Here is a 20,742-nt window from a genome sequence, read left to right as displayed (position 1 = left end):
TCAACACATGGTCTCTCCCGGAACTACAAAATGGCGCTCATGTACCCTGGGAACTCTTTTGGCCGAACACCCTGGAGAAGAGACACACCAGAGGTAAGTGATTTGAATATGCATGTTATTTTATAGCACTATTAACAACAGTTTAGATTCAATTCTTTCAGTAAAGATAACAAACCAATAATATATTTGTATCTTCAGGCCCGACCTTCAACATCTATACCTGGGAAAATCAGAACCACAACAGTACAATAAAACATGAACCCTTAGTGTGTGTGCCTTGTCTTAAAACAGTCCACAAATGCTGGTAATGGAGGGTCTTCATTACAAGGTACATAGTCAGCCTTTTATGCTCTTAAAATAAGTTTCAGGCTGGGAAGAGGCCAAGAGTGGATTTTGTGAAAGTAAACAGTTTCAAAGATCTTTTTCAAAAAAGTGCCACAGAACAAATCAAAGAATAAAGACACTTCATGCACAATTTAGGTGTATTTTCCCTTTTACTCACGAGATGCAGGTAACATGTTTCATACTTAATGTGAATAGAATTAATTTAATCTTATTTCCATTATGCAATATGTATATCACTCCCTTCAGTAAAGACATGACACCTTTAGTTCGTTTCCACTGATGGATTTATTCCTCGTTGTACTCTACCGTCCTCAATCCACCGTCGAACTATATAAATTACATTTAAACATACAAAACAAACTGACATTACATTTACATAAACACAGTTTTCACGCAAATATGCACAATGACAGGTTTTCATGCGTAACTACCTCACTGGCTGCACACAACCGAGTGGGAAATGAATCCACTTGAAACATCTGATCAAAGATGATCACTTTAGCTTAAACCGTAACCCTTTAACTTCAGTTTACTTTAGTTTAACACCTTTAGCGACTTCTGACGCATCACGTGTCCTCTTGCTGTCACCGTGCCACGGTCAAACACGTCCCAATACAACACATACACGCAACAATAGTTCCTCCCTTTATACAAAACAAAGCGAAAAACCCATACTCGCATATGCAAACCGTATAAACAACAACATACAAACAAGCACACTAAACATGAATCACCTGTATGGCAGTTAAAGTGTACTTTGTTTCAAGTATACAACAAAGTACCCAACATTCAGACGAAACATCTTATTTTGAAAACCAGATATTTGTCTGAAGAAAACCGGATGTTGTCTCACGGTAATCTTTCTGCTAACTTTACAAAGTTCTTCGCTCGCTTTGGCTTCGCTTTTTATCATATAGGCGCACTAAACGTCAAGTGTCTGTTGAGCTGACCACGGATATCCGAGTGTCTGCTAACCTGACCGCAGTAGTTATACGGTTATGATTACTGTATCTTTATTAGTTATTCATATTATTAGTTACTATTAAGTATAGTGATCATGTGTACACACACAAACTCAAAAGTCTCTCCAGCTGTTGAAGCCGACTGACAGCTGATCCAGCTGTGATCAGATCCTCTGTCATCAGAAACAGACGTCGCTTCACTTGACGCTGCAAAGGAAAGGACATCTCATTTCTCTTAAAACGTATTTCCTTGTTTCCTCTCTTCTCGTATGGTTTCCTTGCGACTCTCCATGCATCCCTGGTGGGAGGGACTAAGACGCAAGGAAAGGACACAAGTGAGGGAAACATGGATGTAATTGAGACTTGGGATGTACCCAATATGTAGTGTGTGTAATTCTGGCAGTACAGTGGCTGAGCTGCGGAGGAGGAGTTTGAGCTTCAGACTTGCAGGCTTAATGTATAGGAAGGAAACCGTTGTCAGACAGAATGTTTTTGAGACCGAAAACATGTATTTCAGATATGATCTTCTGATCTTTGGTACGACAATGTAATGAAGGATATAGTCGGCTACCTGTGTTTTCAGATTTTGGCCTTGTTTTTTTTCTCCTTCGTCCTCTGATCAGACTGCCGTTTTTCCTGCCGTTATATAAAGCCCGCAACAATACGGAATGTGGTACATAAGTGATTTAGAAGATGGATACGAATATAATAAAAAAGGTAAGACGCCCATAAGATAACGGTCTGGGATGACACGGTGATGCCTGAAATGCTATGGAGCAAGATCCGATGATTCTGTTTTTAAGACCAAGAGCAGCTACAGTACAGCAGCTAGTAGCTAGGATAGCATGGCACTGTGATACTGTCCGACAAGGTTGCAGTAACACGTCGTATCAATGCATTGAGCAAAAGAGGAAGAGAAGTGTGTCTTGGTTTATGAGCTGTTTTCCCTGCTCTGAAGTGTTATGCAGCCAGTGTGTCCAGCTGCAAGTAAAATGAACCGAGCAGTTAAAGCAACAGCAACTGAGACGATTTAATTTCCTACCTGAAATCGGCCTAAGGGAGTTAATGATCAGCCAGGGCTGTGATTAAAATCAATATAAAATAATTATTAGTATACAGCAAATGTATGCATATATAGAAAGAAACATCAAGTCATTTTTAAATTGTTTGATTACTACTGCCTTGGATTATTAATTTGGAGAACATGAATTTCTAAATTAATCAGTGGTGGCAATAATGTACTACAAAATAACGATGACTGTACTCATTACTTTTACTTGTAACGCAGTAGCACATGTTACTGTTTAATAACTATTTCAGTTAGTGCGCTGCTGAATGTCATTTAACATTTACAAACATTGGCACGTTGAATGGAATCTTCAAAGGAAAATAACTCTGAGCATGGAGGTTCATTCTGCAGAATTCCTCACAGATGTTCCATGACCAAGACTAGTGGTGTATGACAATACACCACTAGTCTTCCTGGAGATGGTGAGGTAGTCAGGGGGGATCTGGCAATACTCTACATCAGATCCTGACAATATGGGGGAATATACAACGGAAACTAATCTGCAGATACAAAAAAAGAGATTGACAAAGCTGTCTCCACACGTAGAGCTGAAACAATTAGTGGATTAATTGATTGATCACAATTTTTGTGACTGCAGGCACAAACCGTGTGCACCGTGCTGCAGACATTGATGCTGTCATCTTTATTCACTTTGGTGTTCATACAGTTTGCAGGTCAGCTAAGGTCAACGTGACTAAGCAAGCATTATGGACCGACTTAAGCCCTGCTTTAAACCACACACGGCACCTTTATTCATTCAAATGAGACTAGTCAGACTGTGCAGCGGGGGAGCCAACACGGATGATCCTGTATTTTTGCTCAACGTTATTTGGCAATCAAATACGTGCAAGCACACATTCCTGGTTCCTGATTACTTTTTAACAAGGATGCAGTATTTCTGCTGTTCACCTTAAGATTGTCATGATGCCAGATAAAATAATTGTCTGCCTCTAACTCACAGTTTTAAAAACTGCTGTGCAGTGGTTTGGCATTTAATGAGGGCTGTTTTTCTGCCTAACACCCACTTAACATTTTAAACAGTACTACCAAAAACCCTTAAGAGTCTCACCAGCAAGGATTTGGCCCAAGAGATGCAGAAGCAATGGAAGTTGGAGCTAGCAATGCCAGGAATATCGTTAATGCTGTTTGATCTGCTGGACTAGAGCCACAAATGGGAGGCTAAACTTTTTGAACAGTACTACCAAAAATATACTGGAATAGAAAAGACCCTCAGTATTTCTGTCAGAATAGGTTGTTTATTGCTCTCTGTTGGTATGATTCATCAAACATTGGCAAGCGGCCCACCTGATAACCTGATATGTTTTTGTAACTGAATAACTTGTCACAGATAGCCTTTTAAACACTGTTGTTCTAGGCTCCAGTGGTGGTTCTCCAGGATGGCTCCCTGGCCATGAATCAGACTGGCACAGCAACCTCCCCGGCGCTGGGAACAGTATCTGTGGTGGGCGCCGACACAGCACAGTGTCTGACAGTGGTGATACTGGCATTGGCACTTACTGCTCTGACAGCCTGGAAGGTATGATGTCCTGTCTATTTATTCTCCATTGTTTTTCTCTTTCAAAAAGGGTCTGTTGCTTAGGCATGCCAGTGTGTGATGGTGCCACCTACATGTTATGGTGAAAATGTTTGCTCAATGGGCCCGTTCTCTACTGCCTGTGGAAATCTGGTCAAAGAAGACATTAACATTGCATAGTAAACATGATTTTCACAAAGTCCCTCCACATCCTGCCAAAAACTACAATGACCGATGTCAACAGAATCGTCAAAACGTTTTCACTAACATCAAGTTTGAAACTATAGAGAAAAAAATACAAGTTCTTTGTTGAACAGTATTTATTCGACTATGAAGTCTTGACGTTAAGCTAACTAGCTAACTGGGCTAACAGTTAAGCTAAGCAAGCTAACTATTAACTGTTTTACCCATGGAATAAATCAGACATATAAGCTCTGTATATATGGATGTTGAATATATTTTATCATGTAATGTTACTTAGTCAAAGCTAAGTTTTGCAATTTCAAAACATTTTTAAAAAGTATATATATGTAGTCTATTATAGGCGTCACAGTTCCCAGGTGCACTTTTGGTTAGCCAGTTCAAGCTGTTTCCTATTGAAGATCCTTATGATGTCGAATTGTGAAATACATGTGAAATTGATCCATCACTTAATTCTAGTTTGATATATTTTTTAAATGTTATGACCATCATCTATCAAACAACAGCAAAATCAAGTCAAAGGCATGCTAATGAATCTCAGAATAGTAAGGCCAGAGAATAATAAACTGCAAAAAGGTTGGTCTGTCCTTTCATCAGACGAAGCTGAACTGGAAGTGCTTTTCTGGCATCATCTCAACCCATTTGAGAACTTTAGATCAATGTCCATACAGTCTCTCTTCTCAACAACAAAATTAATGGCACCAAAAACGCTGCTTCACACGAGGTCTTCCTGCTGTTGGCACCTGGCATTCAGTTTTCATAGTTACGACAAAGTTAAGACATGGTGGATCCCAATGAAACATATACCAGCTTGTCAGGATAGGTGCACAATTCAATTTATTTTGTACAGCCCAAAATCACAAATCACAAATTTGCTTCAGAGGGCTTTACAATCTGTACACATACGACATCCTCTGTCCCAGGACCTTCTTATCGGAACAGGAAAAACTCCCCCAAAAAAACATTTAACGGGGAGAAAAAAGGAGGAAACCTTAGAGAGAGCAACAGAAGAGGAATCCTCTATCAGGATGGACAGAAGTGTACAAAATGAACAGCATAACAATTACAACACATTCAATGCATATGGCAGAAATTATTCATATAATGAGAGTAGTAAGTATAATTAAAGCTGCAAGCAGCATTGATCGGGCCCTCGCATCTTCACGGACATCGAGGGTACTGGCAGGACTCTGGTTGATGTGGCATTTCAGTTATGTGACCATCATACACTGCATGCACGAGTTAGACGCTATTTCCTGTGGTACCAGCGGCGTAGCCAGGTAATTTTGTCAGGTCTTAAGACCTTGATTGTTTTGAGTGCATCTCCAAATACAATCCTAAATCTAAGCCTGTAAAGATTGACAAGAATATCTTTGTTTGTGAATGCGCTTTAGTGTAACAAAACAGACTGTCAACGTAAATGCAGGTCTCAAAACTGACTGTTCTGGCAATCATTACTGAGTTAGTCAAAGCGGGACCAGTCAAGGAGAAATGGCCGAACGTTCTTCAAACATCTCACTTTGCACATATTTAGATCAGAGAAGTCTTACTTTCTGGTAGTGTGCCCAGGAATATTTAATAAGTTCATTGTTTGGACAGCTATAATTTTAGAATCCTACTTACGGCCATGGTTGCCAGAAGGTGGTGCTATGAGCTAATATTGGCTTGCAGAAGTTCTAAAGCCATGACAGTGATCAAGCATGTCAAGTTTGGAACAGTTTTGAAAGTACAGTCGAGTTACAACAGCTTGATGTATGCTGGCGAACCATGTAAAATGGCCGCCACACCACGTTCTCAACATTCCATGAAACCTTAAGCTTTTATGGCTTTTAATCACTAAGGTCTTTAGATTGTTCTGACCAAATTCTAAGCTGATCGGATTAATTCCCTAGGAGGAGTTTGTAGTATAGCACCTGGAAATGGAAAAAACCCACGAGAAATTCATACAAAATTCAAAATGGCTGACTTCAGGTTGGGATTAGAGCCTGGACCCCTAAGACTTTTTTTAAAGTCTACATGTGATACATCTGCTTACCAAATTTTATACATCTAGGTGAAACGTACTGCGAGGGCTGCGTCGTCAAAATATTCTAGGGGGCGCTATCGACCCGACTTGCCACTCTGAAGCATTCAAATTACATCAGATAACTACATTCAGGATTTTAAATGTGTTTGACAAGATTGATTATGTTTTGAGCATTTTTAGCCCCTCAAAACACTTTCGTTTTTCATGGCGAAGAATGCATCGCCACGGCAACGGCCTTTGACGAAACAACAAGCTTTGAGTAACTTTTAATCACAAAGGTCTTTAGATTGTTTTGACCAAATTCTAAGTTGATCTGATTAATTCCCTAGGAGGAGTTTGTTAAAGTAGAGCGCCTGGAAATTGCAAAAACGACACTAGAAATTCATACAAAATTCAAAATGGCTGACTTCCGGTTGGGAGTTTCTTTTTGATGTGATCAAACTCACGCCGCTGTTTTGAGAGCTCTGCGCTGTAATCGGGATAGAAGTGGATCCTGGTGTTGTTGATGAGGAGCTCGCCCTTTTGCCTGGAAAGACGAAGAGTTTTAACTTTATCCTGGAAACTCAGGAAGCTTACCAGGATTGGCCTTGGACCAGTTGAGCTTGCGTTGTCGTTTCTCTGTGTAGGGCTGCGGTGAGCTCTCTCGATTACCGGGGGATTAGGAAAGTTGTCTTGCCCCAAGAGGTGTAGAATCAGCTGTTGCACAAACCCAATGGCATTCCGATCTTCTGCCTTTTCTGGAACTTTAACAATTTGAATGTTGGAGCGTCTGCTGTAGTTCTCTATCGAGTCCGCCTTCTGTTTCAGGTAACTTTTTTCTTTCTCAATGTGATTGATGCGGGTCTTTAAGTCCTCGATGTTGTCTTCGTTGCAGCTGACTCTTTGTTGTACTTCAGTGATTTGGTCGCCCAGAATTTCCAGTTTGGCGTTTACCTCTCCCACCACCTTATTAATGGTTTCAATAGAAGCATCAAGCCGTGATATTAAGTCAGATTTACACTGGCCATTAGCGATTGAAGGGAGACTTGGCTTTGGTCTGCCATAGTTTCGGTTTAGATGTCGAAGATTTCACCGGTGATCAGCTATTTGTATAGTAGTAGTACCTCCATTGGTTTCAACTTTTTTTGGCTACTTTAGCGGGTTATATTAACAAACTGACACAACCCATGCAGTGCGACTCACGCACGTGCGACCATGTCCCGGAAACGGGACATGGTCATACTAAGAGGTTTTCCATCCGTGGGATCCAAGTGACTCAGAATGAAGAAAGTCCACACATCTTTTTAGGGCCCGAGCACCGACGTAGTCGGAGCGGAGGACCTATTGTTATTCTAATGTTTTTTATTATTATTATTATCGTACCAGTTTCATCGCAAAAAGGAGGTGCTTGGGATACTGGGAATCTTTTGAAATTTGGCACAAAATTCAATCGGGGTGAAAATTCCAGTATTATTGGGGTGTCCAGCTGCGGCATGACATTTTGGCTCGATAGCGCCCCCTACAGAGTAGCCCCAACTTTGGGTTTCACCTAGCTGTATGAAATTTGGTAGGTATGTGGAACGTGATGGGACGTACAAAAAAAGTCAAAAGGAGGTATATCCTAAACCAAACAGGAAGTCGGCCATTTTGAATTTTATGACGTTTTTGGACCGTTTCAAGGCGCCGTACTTTAACGAACTCCTCCTAGAGATTAAACCCGATTGCCTTCAGATTTGGTCAGTATGCTCTTGAGACCTTGGCAGTGAAACGATACTCAAAGATCAAAAAGTTATCCAACTATGTGTCCGTGGCGTGGCGGCAAAAAACCACCATTCGCCATGAAACAGGAAGTTGTTGTAACTCGGCTGTACATTGCCTAATCTGCTCCAAATTTCTCATATGTCATAACATCCTGACCCTGAACACATGTATATGACAATTTAGAATCATAGTAATAGCGCCACCTAGTGGCAACAGGAAGTCATAGGTTGTGTACTTTGACACCCTACTGCTCACAGATTAATCGGATCCCTCTCAAATTTTGTCACAAAAGCCTTAAGACCTTGATAATGCTTCATTGTGAAAATTGTAGGAAGTTGTCGAAGCGTGGCGACGTGACAGCTCTGCGAATTTCGATGCTTCGCCATGAACGAATAAACTGATGTAACTCGACTCCGCATCATCAGATCTTTACCAGATTTCACATGTTTGATTAAACTCCAGGCCTGAAGACATCTGCAAGCCAATTTTGAATCATAGTCATAGCGCCACCTACTGGCAACAGTAAGTTAAAGTCTTTATACTTTGGCTTGTTTCTCTTAGTTGGAAAATCAGATCAACATCAAATTTGTTCCACACAAATGTAAGAAGTTCATAATGCCAGTTCTCTAAGCTTTTGATGTTTCGTCGAACGCTGTTGCCGTGGTAACGCAGTCTTCGCCGTGAAAAACGATGGTCATTTGGAGAGGTTAAAAAAGCTTGAAACACAAGCAAACTTGACACACAGATCACAAGGCCAAAATGTAGTTCTATAATATGATTTTATTCAATCAGAGTGTTAAATCGGCTCAATAGCGCCCCCTACAAAATTTCGACGAAGCAGCCCTCGCAGTACGTTTCACATAGATTAACAAAATTTGGTAGGCACATGTATCACATGTGGACTTAAATAAAAGTCTCTTGGGGCCATGCCCTAAACCCAACCGGAAGTCAGCCATTTTGAATTTAGTCTGAATTTCTAGTGTTGTTTTTTCAATTTCCAGGCGCTCTACTTTAACGAACTCCTCCCAGGGAACTAATCAGATCAACTTAGAATTTGGTCAGAACAATCTAAAGACCTTTGTGATTAAAAGTTACTCAAAGCTTGTTGTTTCGTGAAATGCCGTTGCCGTGGCGATGCATTCCTCGCCATGAAAAACAAAGGTGTTTTTGAGGGGCTAAAAATACTCAAAACAAAATCAAACTTGTCAAACACATTTAAAATCCTGAATGTAGTTATCTGATGTGATTTTAATGCTTCAGAGTGGCAACTCGGCTCGATAGCGCCCCCTACAATATTTCGACGATGCAGCCCTCGCAGTACGTTTCACCTAGATGTATGAAATTAAGTAAGCAGGTGTATAACATGTAGACTTAAAAAAAAGTCTTAGGGGTCCATGCTCTAAACCCAACCGGAAGTCAGCCAATTTGAATTTTGTATGAATTTCTTGTGGTTTTATTTCCTTTTCCAGGTGCTGCACTACGAACTCCTCCTAGGGAAATAATCCGATCAGCTTAGAATTTGGTCAGAACAACCTAAAGACCTTAACGATTAAAAGTTACTAAAAGCTTGATGTTTCATCGGATAACATGGACTTGGTGTCGCGGCAATTTTACATGATTCGCCATCATCCATCAAGCTTTTGTAACTCAACCTTACTTTGTCAAAACTGCCCCAAACTTGACATGCTTGATTGCTGTCGTGATTTTAGGACTTCTGCATGCCAATATTAACTCAGTCATAGCGCCACCTACTGGCAACCACGGACGTAAAAAGAATTCTATAATAACAGCGGCCCAAACAGGGTTTGTGGGCACACCATGAGAAAAAGACTTCTCTGATCTAAATATGTGCAAACTAAGATGCTTGGAGAACAAAAGTTAATCAACAGTGTTTTTCAAACCATGTCAGTGGGCATTAGTATAAATGATCTGTCTAGAGCTTCTACATGAGAATCAGGTTAAATGTTACAATGAATGCTTCACACTACAATCTAAAGTTACAGAAGAGCTTAGAATGAAAACAGTGTCAAATTAAAGTGTTCAAGTAAAAACAAATGACACTGCTGTTCTGTTAACTTTCATGTAAGTCCAAATACAATCAGCAGGACACTGCAGGGAGTTGAACTCCATCCCAGTAACCTGACAGTCTGTTATGTTACAAATACTGAAGCACATTCACACGTTCATTTTCTTAATGATCTTAACAGGCTTACATTTATGATTGTATCGGAGGTACACTCAAAACATTTGAGGCTTAAGACCTGGCAACATGGTCTTGCTATGCTGCTGGTCAACGCAGGAAATATCATCTAACTTGTGCATGCAGTGTATGATGGTCACAGAAATGCATTGCCGTATCAACCAGAGTCCTGCCAGTACCCTCGACGTGTGTGACGTTGCGAGGGCCCGATCAATGCTGCTTGCAGCTTTAATTTTTTTTAAGTTTCCTTCTCTCATTTGCAATTTTTGTCAATGAATAAGACTGTCTTTATGGTTGGCCGTAATGTTGTATGTAATTCTTATGAAGGGCATTTTCTGGCATGTAAAATGTGTGCTGAAAAGTGGATGTGTGTAAGAGGGAGGTTTTTGCAACTTTGGGTTCCGGAGGATGTCCGGGGAGCTAGGTTCACAAGGTTTATTGGCATCTACAGTTGTGGTCAAAAGTTTACATACACTTGTAAAGAACATAATGTCATGGCTCTCTTGAGTTTCCCCGTTATTTCTACAACTCTGATTTTTCTCTGATAGAGTGATTGGAACAGATACTTCTTTGTCACAAAAAACATTCATGAAGTTTGGTTCTTTCATGACTTAATTATGGGTTAACAGAAAAAGTGATCAAATCTGCTGGGTCAAAAATATACATACAGCAGTGCTAATATTTGGTTACATGTCCCTTGGCCATTTTCACTTCAATTAGGCGCTTTTGGTAGCCATCCACAAGCTTCTGGCAAGCTTCTCGTTGAATCTTTGACCACTCCTCTTGACAGAATTGGTGCAGTTCAGTTAAATTTGATGGCTTTCTGACATGGACTTGTTTCTTCAGCATTGTCCACATGTTCTCAATGGGATTTAAGTCAGGACTTTGGGAAGGCCATTCTAAAACCCTAATTCTAGCCAGATTTAGCCATTTCATTACCACTTTTGATGTGTGTTTGGGGTCATTGTCCTGTTGGAACACCCAACTGCGCCCAAGACCCAACCTTCGGGCTGATGATTTTAGGTTATCTTGAAGAATTTGAAGGTAATCCTCCTTCTTCATTATCCCATTTACTCTCTGTAAAGCACCAGTTCCATTGGCAGCAAAACAGCCCCACAGCATAATACTACCACCACCGTGCTTGACGGTAGGCATGGTGTTCTTGGGGTTAAAGGCCTCACCTTTTCTCCTCCAAACATATTGCTGGGCATTGTGGCCAAACAGCTCGATTTTTGTTTCGTTTGACCACAGAACTTTCCTCCAGAAGGTCTTATCTTTGTCCATGTGATCAGCAGCAAACTTCAGTCGAGCCTTAAGGTGCCGCTTTTGGAGCGAGGGCTTCCTTCTTGCACGGCAGCCTCTCAGTCCATGGAGATGCAAAACATGCTTGACTGTGGACACTGACACCTGTGTTCCAGCAGCTTCTAATTCTTGGCAGATCTGCTTTTTGGTGGTTCTCGGTTGACTCTTCACCCTCCTGACCAATTTTCTCTCAGCAGCAGGTGATAGCTTGCGTTTTCTTCCTGATCGTGGCAGTGACAAAACAGTGCCATGCACTTTATACTTACAAACAATTGTTTGCACTGTTGCTCTTGGGACCTGCAGCTGCTTTGAAATGGCTCCAAGTGACTTTCCTGACTTGTTCAAGTCAATGATTCGCTTTTTCAGATCCATGCTGAGCTCCTTTGACTTTCCCATTGTAGCGTTTGTATCCAATGAGCCCTATTTAAATGGCCTCAAAGAAGTCACCAGCTGTAGTCACTCATAATCACTCACAAGAAGTTAAGAGGCCATGCTATGAAGCTCATTTCATTGACACAACTTTCTAAGTCACCAAAATTGCTAATTCATGTTGCTGTATGTATATTTTTGACCCAGCAGATTTTGTCACTTTTTCTGTTAACCCATAATAAAGTCATGAAAGAACCAAACTTCATGAATGTTTTTTGTGACAAAGAAGTATCTGTTCCAATCACTCTATCAGAGAAAAATCAGAGTTGTAGAAATAACTGGAAACTCAAGAGAGCCATGACATTATGTTCTTTACAAGTGTATGTAAACTTTTGACCACAACTGTAGGTGTTATTCCAGGGTTAATATGGAAAATGATGATCTATGGGTTGTTTTTTTTGGGGGGGGGGGGTTGTTGTTTTTGTTTTGTTTTTTCTCTTTTTGTGTCTGGGTTTGGTAGCTTGTGGGGTTGGCAGGTATGTTGTGTGCTGTTCTGTTTGTGGGTGGCATGCTGCATATAACCTGTGTAAACTGAAAATAAAAAGATTGAAAGACCACATCATGTAAATGTCATGTAAATCGGATTCAGTTTGTCACATAATGCTGACTTCCTGTTGCCAGTAGGTGGCGCTATGACTTTGAGAGAAATTTGGCTTGTAGACATCCTCAGGCAATGACTGTTATCAAGTATGGCAAGTTTGGGACAGATTCAAGCAACTCCAGTGGAGTTAAATCAGCCTGTTGTTTAATGGCGAATCACGTAAAATTGCCGCTGCGGCTACGCCATTCCATCAAACGTAAAGGTTGTAGTAACTTTTAATTGTAAAGGTCTTAAGATTGTACTGACCAAATTTGAAATTGATCTGACAAAGTCCCTAGTTCGTTAAAGTATAGTGACTAGAAATCAAGGGAAAATTCACACAAAAATCAAAATGGCCGACTTCCTGTTCATTTTAGAGCATGGTCCCAAAAGACTTTTTTGGTAGGCACATGTGATACATGTGCCTACCAAATTTCATACATGTAGGTCAAACGTAGTGCTGGGGCTTTATTTTGTGGAGTTACATCAGCTTGTTGTTTAACGGTGAATCACGTAAAATGGCCGCCACTCCACGGCTATGCCATTCCATCAAACATAAAGCTTTTAGCAACTTTTAATCACAAAGGCCTTTAGATTGTACTGACCAAATTTGAAGTGGATCTGACAAAGTCCCTAGGAGGAGTTTGTTAAAGTATAGCGACTAGAATTCAAGGGAAAATTCACACAAAAATCAAAATGGTCAACTTCCTGTTAATTTTAGAGCATGGTCTCAAGAGACTTTTTTCTAAGTCTTCATACATGTAGGTCAAACGTAGCGGGGCTGTGTTTTTTAATATTTGTAGGGGGCGCTATTGAAGCAATTTGAATGGTCAAGCCTAAAAGCCATTTGAAATATTTATTTCCATCACCTATGACACATGGACAAAGTTCCAAGGCTTGTTGAGCATCCTAAGCCAGTAAAAAAAAGTAAGCTTCCTTTTTCATACCGAATGACGCGTTGCCCCGGCAATGGGTGCCACATAAAGTTAAGGTTGTTCAATGTCAGTAGACCATTTGAGCAACTTTTCATTATTAATGTCTTTAGAGCATCCTGACCAAATTTGAAGTCGATCGCATGAATTCTGTGGGAGGAGTTCGTTAAAGTACAACGCCTGAAAACGATGAAAATTGACAAAAAAGCCCAAAATGGCTTAACTACTGTATCGCTCCCTAGTGGTTGAATGGAATGAAAATTGTAGGGTACGTAACAATATGTGATGTGCACATATGACACAAATTTTGCGATTATAGGTTAAATGGTTTTGAAGTTGAGTATTGAAAAACAAAGCCATGCCCTGTGAAGTTCATTGGTCCATAACTTCTAAACAAAATGAGATGTCAAAAGTCTTTTGATTACAATTTATTATATAGATCCAGTACTGATCCACAGCAAATTTAGTAGCAATCGGACTCAGCGTGTAGGAAGAGTTTGCAAAAATGTGTTTTTCACAAAATTCAAAATGGCGGGAGATTTTGGTAGGCGGAGAGGATTTTTTGTAGAACTCATTCAGTTGCTCATGTCTGTAACATTTTAGGTCCTTTGGACATACAGGCTGTCGGGGCTTGCCTTTCCAACTTCTAGGGGGCGCTAGCGCGCAATTTCTTCATATTCGAGCGTGGGACCCATAAAATATCAAATTTTTCACCAGTCCTGATATGCATGCCGACTTTGGTGAGTTTTCGGATATGATAAAGCCCCCCAAAAGGCGATTCACTTTCAGAATAATAATAATAATTAAAGCTGCAAGCAGCATTGATCGGGCCCTCGCAACGTCACACACGTCGAGGGTACTGGCAGGACTCTGGTTGAGTTCAACTCCCTGCAGTGTCCTACTGATTGTATTTGGACTTACATGAAAGTTAACAGAACAGCAGTGTCATTTGTTTTTACTTGAACACTTTAATTTGACACTGTTTTCATTTTAAGCTCTTCTGTAACTTTAGATTGTAGTGTGAAGCATTCATTGTAACATTTAACCTGATTCTCATGTAGAAGCTCTAGACAGATCATTTATACTAATGCCCACTGACATGGTTTGAAAAACACTGTTGATTAACTTTTGTTCTCCAAGTATCTTAGTTTGCACATATTTAGATCAGAGAAGTCTTTTTCTCATGGTGTGCCCACAAACCCTGTTTGGGCCGCTGTTATTATAGAATTCTGTTTACGTCCGTGGTTGCCAGTAGGTGGCGCTATGACTATGAGTTAATATTGGCATACAGAAGACCTAAAATCACGACGGCAATCAAGCATGTCAAGTTTGGGGCAGTTTTGACAAAGTAAGGTTGAGTTACAAAAGCTTGATGGATGATGGCGAATCATGTAAAATTGCCGCGACACCAAGTCCATGTTATCCGATGAAACATCAAGCTTTTAGTAACTTTTAATCGTTAAGGTCTTTAGGTTGTTCTGACCAAATTCTAAGCTGATCGGATTATTTCCCTAGGAGGAGTTCGTAGTGCAGCACCTGGAAAAGGAAATAAAACCACAAGAAATTCATACAAAATTCAAATTGGCTGACTTCCGGTTGGGTTTAGAGCATGGACCCCTAAGACTTTTTTTTAAGTCTACATGTGATACACCTGCTTACTTAATTTCATACATCTAGGTGAAACGTACTGCGAGGGCTGCATCGTCGAAATATTGTAGGGGGCGCTATCGAGCCGAGTTGCCACTCTGAAGCATTAAAATCACATCAGATAACTACATTCAGGATTTTAAATGCGTGTGACAAGTTTGATTTTGTTTTGAGTATTTTTAGCCTCTCAAAAACACCTTTGTTTTTCATGGCGAGGAATGCATCGCCACGGCAACGGCATTTCACAAAACAACAAGCTTTGAGTAACTTTTAATCACAAAGGTCTTTAGATTGTTCTGACCAAATTCTAAGTTGATCTGATTAGTTCCCTGGGAGGAGTTCGTTAAAGTAGAGCGCCTGGAAATTGAAAAAACGACACTAGAAATTCAGACTAAATTCGAAATGGCTGACTTCCGGTTGGGTTTAGGGCATGGCCCCAAGAAACTTTTATTTAAGTCCACATGTGATACATGTGCCTACCAAATTTTGTTAATCTATGTGAAACGTACTGCGAGGGCTGCTTCGTCGAAATTTTGTAGGGGGCGCTATTGAGCCGATTTAACACTCTGATTGAATAAAATCATATTATAGAACTACATTTTGGCCTTGTGATCTGTGTCAAGTTTGCTTGTGTTTCGAGCTTTTTTAACCTCTCCAAATGACCATCGTTTTTCACGGCGAAGACTGCGTTACCACGGCAACGGCGTTTGACGAAACATCAAAAGCTTAGAGAACTGGCATTATGAACTTCTTACATTTGTGTGGAACAAATTTGATGTTGATCTGATTTTCCAACTAAGAGAAACAAGCCAAAGTATAAAGACTTTAACTTACTGTTGCCAGTAGGTGGCGCTATGACTATGATTCAAAATTGGCTTGCAGATGTCTTCAGGCCTGGAGTTTAATCAAATATGTGAAATCTGGTAAAGATCTGATGATGCGGAGTCGAGTTACATCAGTTTATTTGTTCATGGCGAAGGATCGAAATTAGCAGAGTCGCCACGCTTCGACAACTTCCTACAATTTTCACAATGAAGCATTATCAAGGTCTTAAGGCTTTTGTGACAAAATTTAAGAGGGATCCGATTAATCTGTGAGCAGTAGGGTGTCAAAGTACACAACCTATGACTTCCTGTTGCCACTAGGTGGCGCTATTACTATGATTCTAAATTGTCATATACATGTGTTCAGGGTCAGGATGTTATGACATATGAGAAATTTGGAGCAGATTAGGCAATGTACAGCCGAGTTATAACAACTTCCTGTTTCATGGCGAATGGTGTTTTTTTGCCGCCACGCCACGGACACATAGTTCGATAACTTTTTGATCTTTGAGTATCGTTTCACTGCCAAGGTCTCAAGAGCATACTGACCAAATCTGAAGGCAATCGGGTTTAATCTCTACGAGGAGTTCGTTAAAGTACGGCGCCTTGAAACGGTCCAAAAACGTCATAAAATTCAAAATGGCCGACTTCCTGTTTGGTTTAGGATATACCTCCTTTTGACTTTTTTGTACGTCCCATCACGTTCCACATACCTACCAAATTTCATACAGCTAGGTGAAACCCAAAGTTGGGGCTACTCTGTAGGGGGCGCTATCGAGCCAAAATGTCATGCCGCAGCTGGACACCCCAATAATACTGGAATTTTCACCACGATTGAATTTTGTGCCAAATTTCAAAAGATTCCCAGTATCCCAAGCACCTCCTTTTTGCGATGAAACTGGTACGATAATAATAATAATAATAATAATAATAATAAAAACCATTAGAATAACAATAGGTCCTCCGCTCCGACTACGTCAGTGCTCGGGCCCTAATAATAATAATAATAATAATAATAATAATAATAATAATAATAATAATAATAATAATAATAATAAAAACATTAGAATAACAATAGGTCCTCCGCTCCGACTACGTCGGTGCTCGGGCCCTAATAAAAAACATTAGAATAACAATAGGTCCTCCGCTCCGACTACGTCGGTGCTCGGGCCCTAATTAAAGCTACAAGCAGCGATGAACGGGCCCTCGCCTCCTCCCGCACGTCGGGGGTGCCGACGGGACTCCAACATATGCAGCCGAGATCGTCTGCGACAGTCGGACAACGCTCTTACGAGTCCGATGCTTTTTTCTGCTTGGACCGCGTGATGCTGGAAATGATGCCCTGCAAATAGTCCACAGCATCCTTTATCTGCTGTGTGGCGCTACAGAAGACCCGCAAACATGCATTATGTTGCTTTATATGAACTCGAAAGCACATTGTGTAAAAGTCATGTAAATCGGATGCCAGTTGTCAAAAAACGCATAATTACTTTGGCCAGCAGGTGGCGCTGTGAGTATTAGTGAAAATTAGCTTGTAGACATCCTCAGGCCATGAGTGTTATCAAGCATGGGAAGTTTAGGAGCGTTTGGAACAAGTCCGGCTGAGTTACATCAGCTTTTGTCATGGGGAGTCACGTAAAGTAGCCGCCCGCTACGGCTAAGCCATTCCGTCAAACGTAAAGCTTTTGATAACTTTTAATCACAAAGGTCTTGAGACTGTACCGACCAAATTTGAAGTGGATCTGACAAAGTGCCTCGGAGGAGTTCGTTAAAGTATAGCAACTAGAAATGAGCCTAAATCCATTGAAAAATGACACAAAAATCAAAATGAGATACATAATCCTACCAAGTTTTATACAGGTACCTCAAACGTAGCGCTGGGGCTGCTCTTTTGAAATATTGTAGGGGGCGCTATGGAGGCAATTTAAAACGGCCAAGCCAAACACCCATATAAAATATGTCCTCCCATTACCTATAACACATGTATAAAGTTCCATGACTTTTTGAGCATTGCAAGCCACTGATCCATCAGCCTACTTTTTCATGGTGAATGATGCGTTGCCGCGCCAACAGCGTTCAACGAAAACTCCCAATATTCATGATGGTGCATCATCAACATGTTAAGACTATCTTTCCAAAATTTCAGACTGATCTGGTGAACTGGCTAGGAGGAGTAAATAAAAGTATAAAATATGACATTTCCTTTTGCCAGTAGGTGGCACTATGAGTTATTGAACATTTTTCAATTGTAATGTGCTAAGAGTTGAAGTAGCATCATGCATAAGAAATTTCGTGCAGATTGATTAATGTACCTTGGAGTTATAACAACTTCTTTCTTCCCGGCCGATGAGGCAAAATGGCCGCCCCGCCACGTCAAAGTTCTTTGATGAAAACTCTAGCTTTTGATAACTTTTCATCACAAAGGTCTTAAGAGCATCCTGACCAAATCTGAAGTTGATCGCATGAATTCTCTAGGAGGAGTTCGTTAAAATACAAAGGCTGAAAACATGAAAAATCACCAAAAAACTGAAATTGAGTGAAATACTGTAGCGCCCCCTATTGGTCGAATGGAATACAAATTGCAAGGTATGTTCCACCATGCGATGTGCACATATACTGCAAATTTGGTGATTTTAGGATACACGGTTGAGAAGTTATAAGTATTGAAAAACAAGCCACGCCCCAAGAAGTTCATTGGTCCGTATCTTCTAAACGCTGTAAGATATCAACAAGCTTTTAATAACTTTGTGTGAACTAGACCCAATAATGATCCACAGCAAATTTGGTAGCAATCGGACTTAGCATGTAGGAAGAGTTTGAAAAAATGTTTTTCACAAAATTCAAGATGGCGGAAAATTTTTCCAGGCGGAGCTTAGGGGTCTGAGAGGCTTTTTTTTTTATATCTAGTGGATGTGGACGTCTGTGTTGAATTTCAAGTAAATCGGACATTCTGGCCGAGGGGCGTCGCCGGTCCGACTTGTAGGGGGCGCTACAGAGCCATTTTTTTCACACAAATATACAACCTATATCATACCCCAAGTTTCACCAGACCTGACAAGACTGCAAAATTTGGTGAGTTTTCATGCATGACAAGTTCCCCAGAAATGCTCCCAAAGAGGAAAAATAAAAATCAGAATAATAATAGAACCCCTTAGAAACTCAATAGGGCCTTCGCTGGCCCGACGTTGTCGGTGGCTCGGGCCCTAATAATAATAATACCCCATACAATTTCAATAGGGCCTTCGCTGGCCCGACGTTGTCGGTTGCTCGGGCCCTAATAATACCCCATAGAATTTCAATAGGGCCTTCGCTGGCCCGACGTTGTCGGTGGCTCGGGCCCTAATAATACCCCATACAATCTCAATAGGGCCTTCGCTGGCCCGACGTTGTCGGTGGCTCGGGCCCTAATAATAAAAAACATTCGAATTTCAATAGGGCCTTCGCTGGCCCGACTTCGTCGGTGCTCGGGCCCTAATAAACATTACAGTTTCAATAGGGACCTCGCGGCCCGATGTTGTCGGTGCTCGGGCCCTAAAAAGCAGTAATGGTATCGGCAATAGCAAGCAATGCGACTACTAATAATAAAGATAGTCAAAATGTGTGTTAATGGTATCGGTAATAGAAATAGTAATGTGACTAATAATACAAATTATATTAGCAGTGAGTGTCAGCAGGGCCACGGCAGGAGGCAGGACCATGATCCAGATATAACCACGATCCATGGAAACCTTTGAGGCGAGAAAGCATAAAGACGAAGCAAGGAAGAAGCAAAGTTAGCAATGTGCATTAATGGGACATGAATTCATACAGAAAGAGAGAGAGAAGAGGAAAGAGGAGCTCAGTGTATCCTAGGAAGTCCCCCGGTAGTCTAGGCCTATAGCAGCTTATCTAGGGGCTGGTCCAAGGCAAACCTGAGCTAGCCCTAAAAATAAGCGTTATCGCTGTGTACTTCAGTTCAGGACTATCATGTATGGACTTTCAGTGTTGAACAAAGTCAACAAACTCCTACATTAAAAATGTTAGGAACACACTTCAAACTTTTTAGTGATATGGTAATGAAGGTGAATGAATAGTTTTTCTTAACAGAGATTCTAGCATGCATATGAAGTTCTCATATTGAATAGCACACCAAAGTGGAAGAAAGACATCAGTGTAACAGCATCAACAACAGTGGTTTAAAGTAATGTTTGGGGTTTTCCATGTACTTCAAGAAGGGGCTACACTTTACATTTCGGTATTATTATTTTCTCCAGTTTATCTGTGCGGCAATTCAAATTTTAGATTTAACTGTAGTGTCTTTTTTAGGATACTCATTTCCTCTCACGTCGACGAAGTAGAAAAACATGTCAAATGTTGCCCATGCACTGCTAGTGATCTGGTTGTCTTTACGACAGTGACAGCAACAATAATACCACTTGGCAAAAATAATTTACCTTCAGTCAGTTATTCATCGTATGCGTGTGGTTCTTGAATATACTGAGTTTCTGCATTTTGGATTAACGTAAATCCTATTTCATTTATGGTAGTTTTATGGCAACTAATTAAAGCATTCAGTATGATGCTGAAACATTGTTTACGTATATGCTTTTTGATGATGATGATAATGATAATGATGATGTCTGAAATATGTCTTTTAAAATTGTCTTACAGATGACTCCAGTTCCAGTACCACGCCTTTGTCCTTCCAGCCGCTCTCCCAACATCATGTGGGCCAGGATGATAGTGCCATCCCCATTGTCCATGTCATGCTGTCCCCATCCTCCTCACCCTACACAAGATTTAGAATGCCAGCCTCACCCAGCAGCACAGGTCGCTGGAACAGGTCTTGCCAACTGCTTACACCAGCCATGTCTCCCCTGGGCGCATCAAGTTCTTTGGACATGAAGGACCATCAGCCCATTCGGAGGTGGTCCTCTCTCACCAAGTTGTCCTCTGGAACTGATAAGAGCTC

At 40.8% G+C, this 20,742-nt stretch overlaps 1 protein-coding gene across 1 annotated transcript in view; it reads left to right on the top strand.

The window, feature by feature from the left end:
* Positions 1-1,436: 1,436 nt before the first annotated feature.
* The window catches only part of LOC137871398 (centrosomal protein of 85 kDa-like), a 19,418-nt gene continuing 112 nt past the window's right edge, over positions 1,437-20,742 (top strand). Inside the window, exons 1-3 of the mRNA XM_068709212.1 lie at positions 1,437-2,024; positions 3,752-3,913; positions 20,442-20,738. Coding sequence (XP_068565313.1) covers positions 1,976-2,024; positions 3,752-3,913; positions 20,442-20,738 — 508 coding nt within the window. The 5' untranslated portion in view covers positions 1,437-1,975. The remainder of the gene's footprint in view (positions 2,025-3,751; positions 3,914-20,441; positions 20,739-20,742) is intronic.

This window comes from Cebidichthys violaceus, unplaced genomic scaffold, assembly GCF_023349555.1.
Source record: "Cebidichthys violaceus isolate CVI_PGR_0920_01 unplaced genomic scaffold, fCebVio1.0.p SCAF_14, whole genome shotgun sequence".
NCBI lineage: Eukaryota > Metazoa > Chordata > Actinopteri > Perciformes > Stichaeidae > Cebidichthys > Cebidichthys violaceus.
This window is presented reverse-complemented; position numbering and strand designations above follow the sequence as displayed.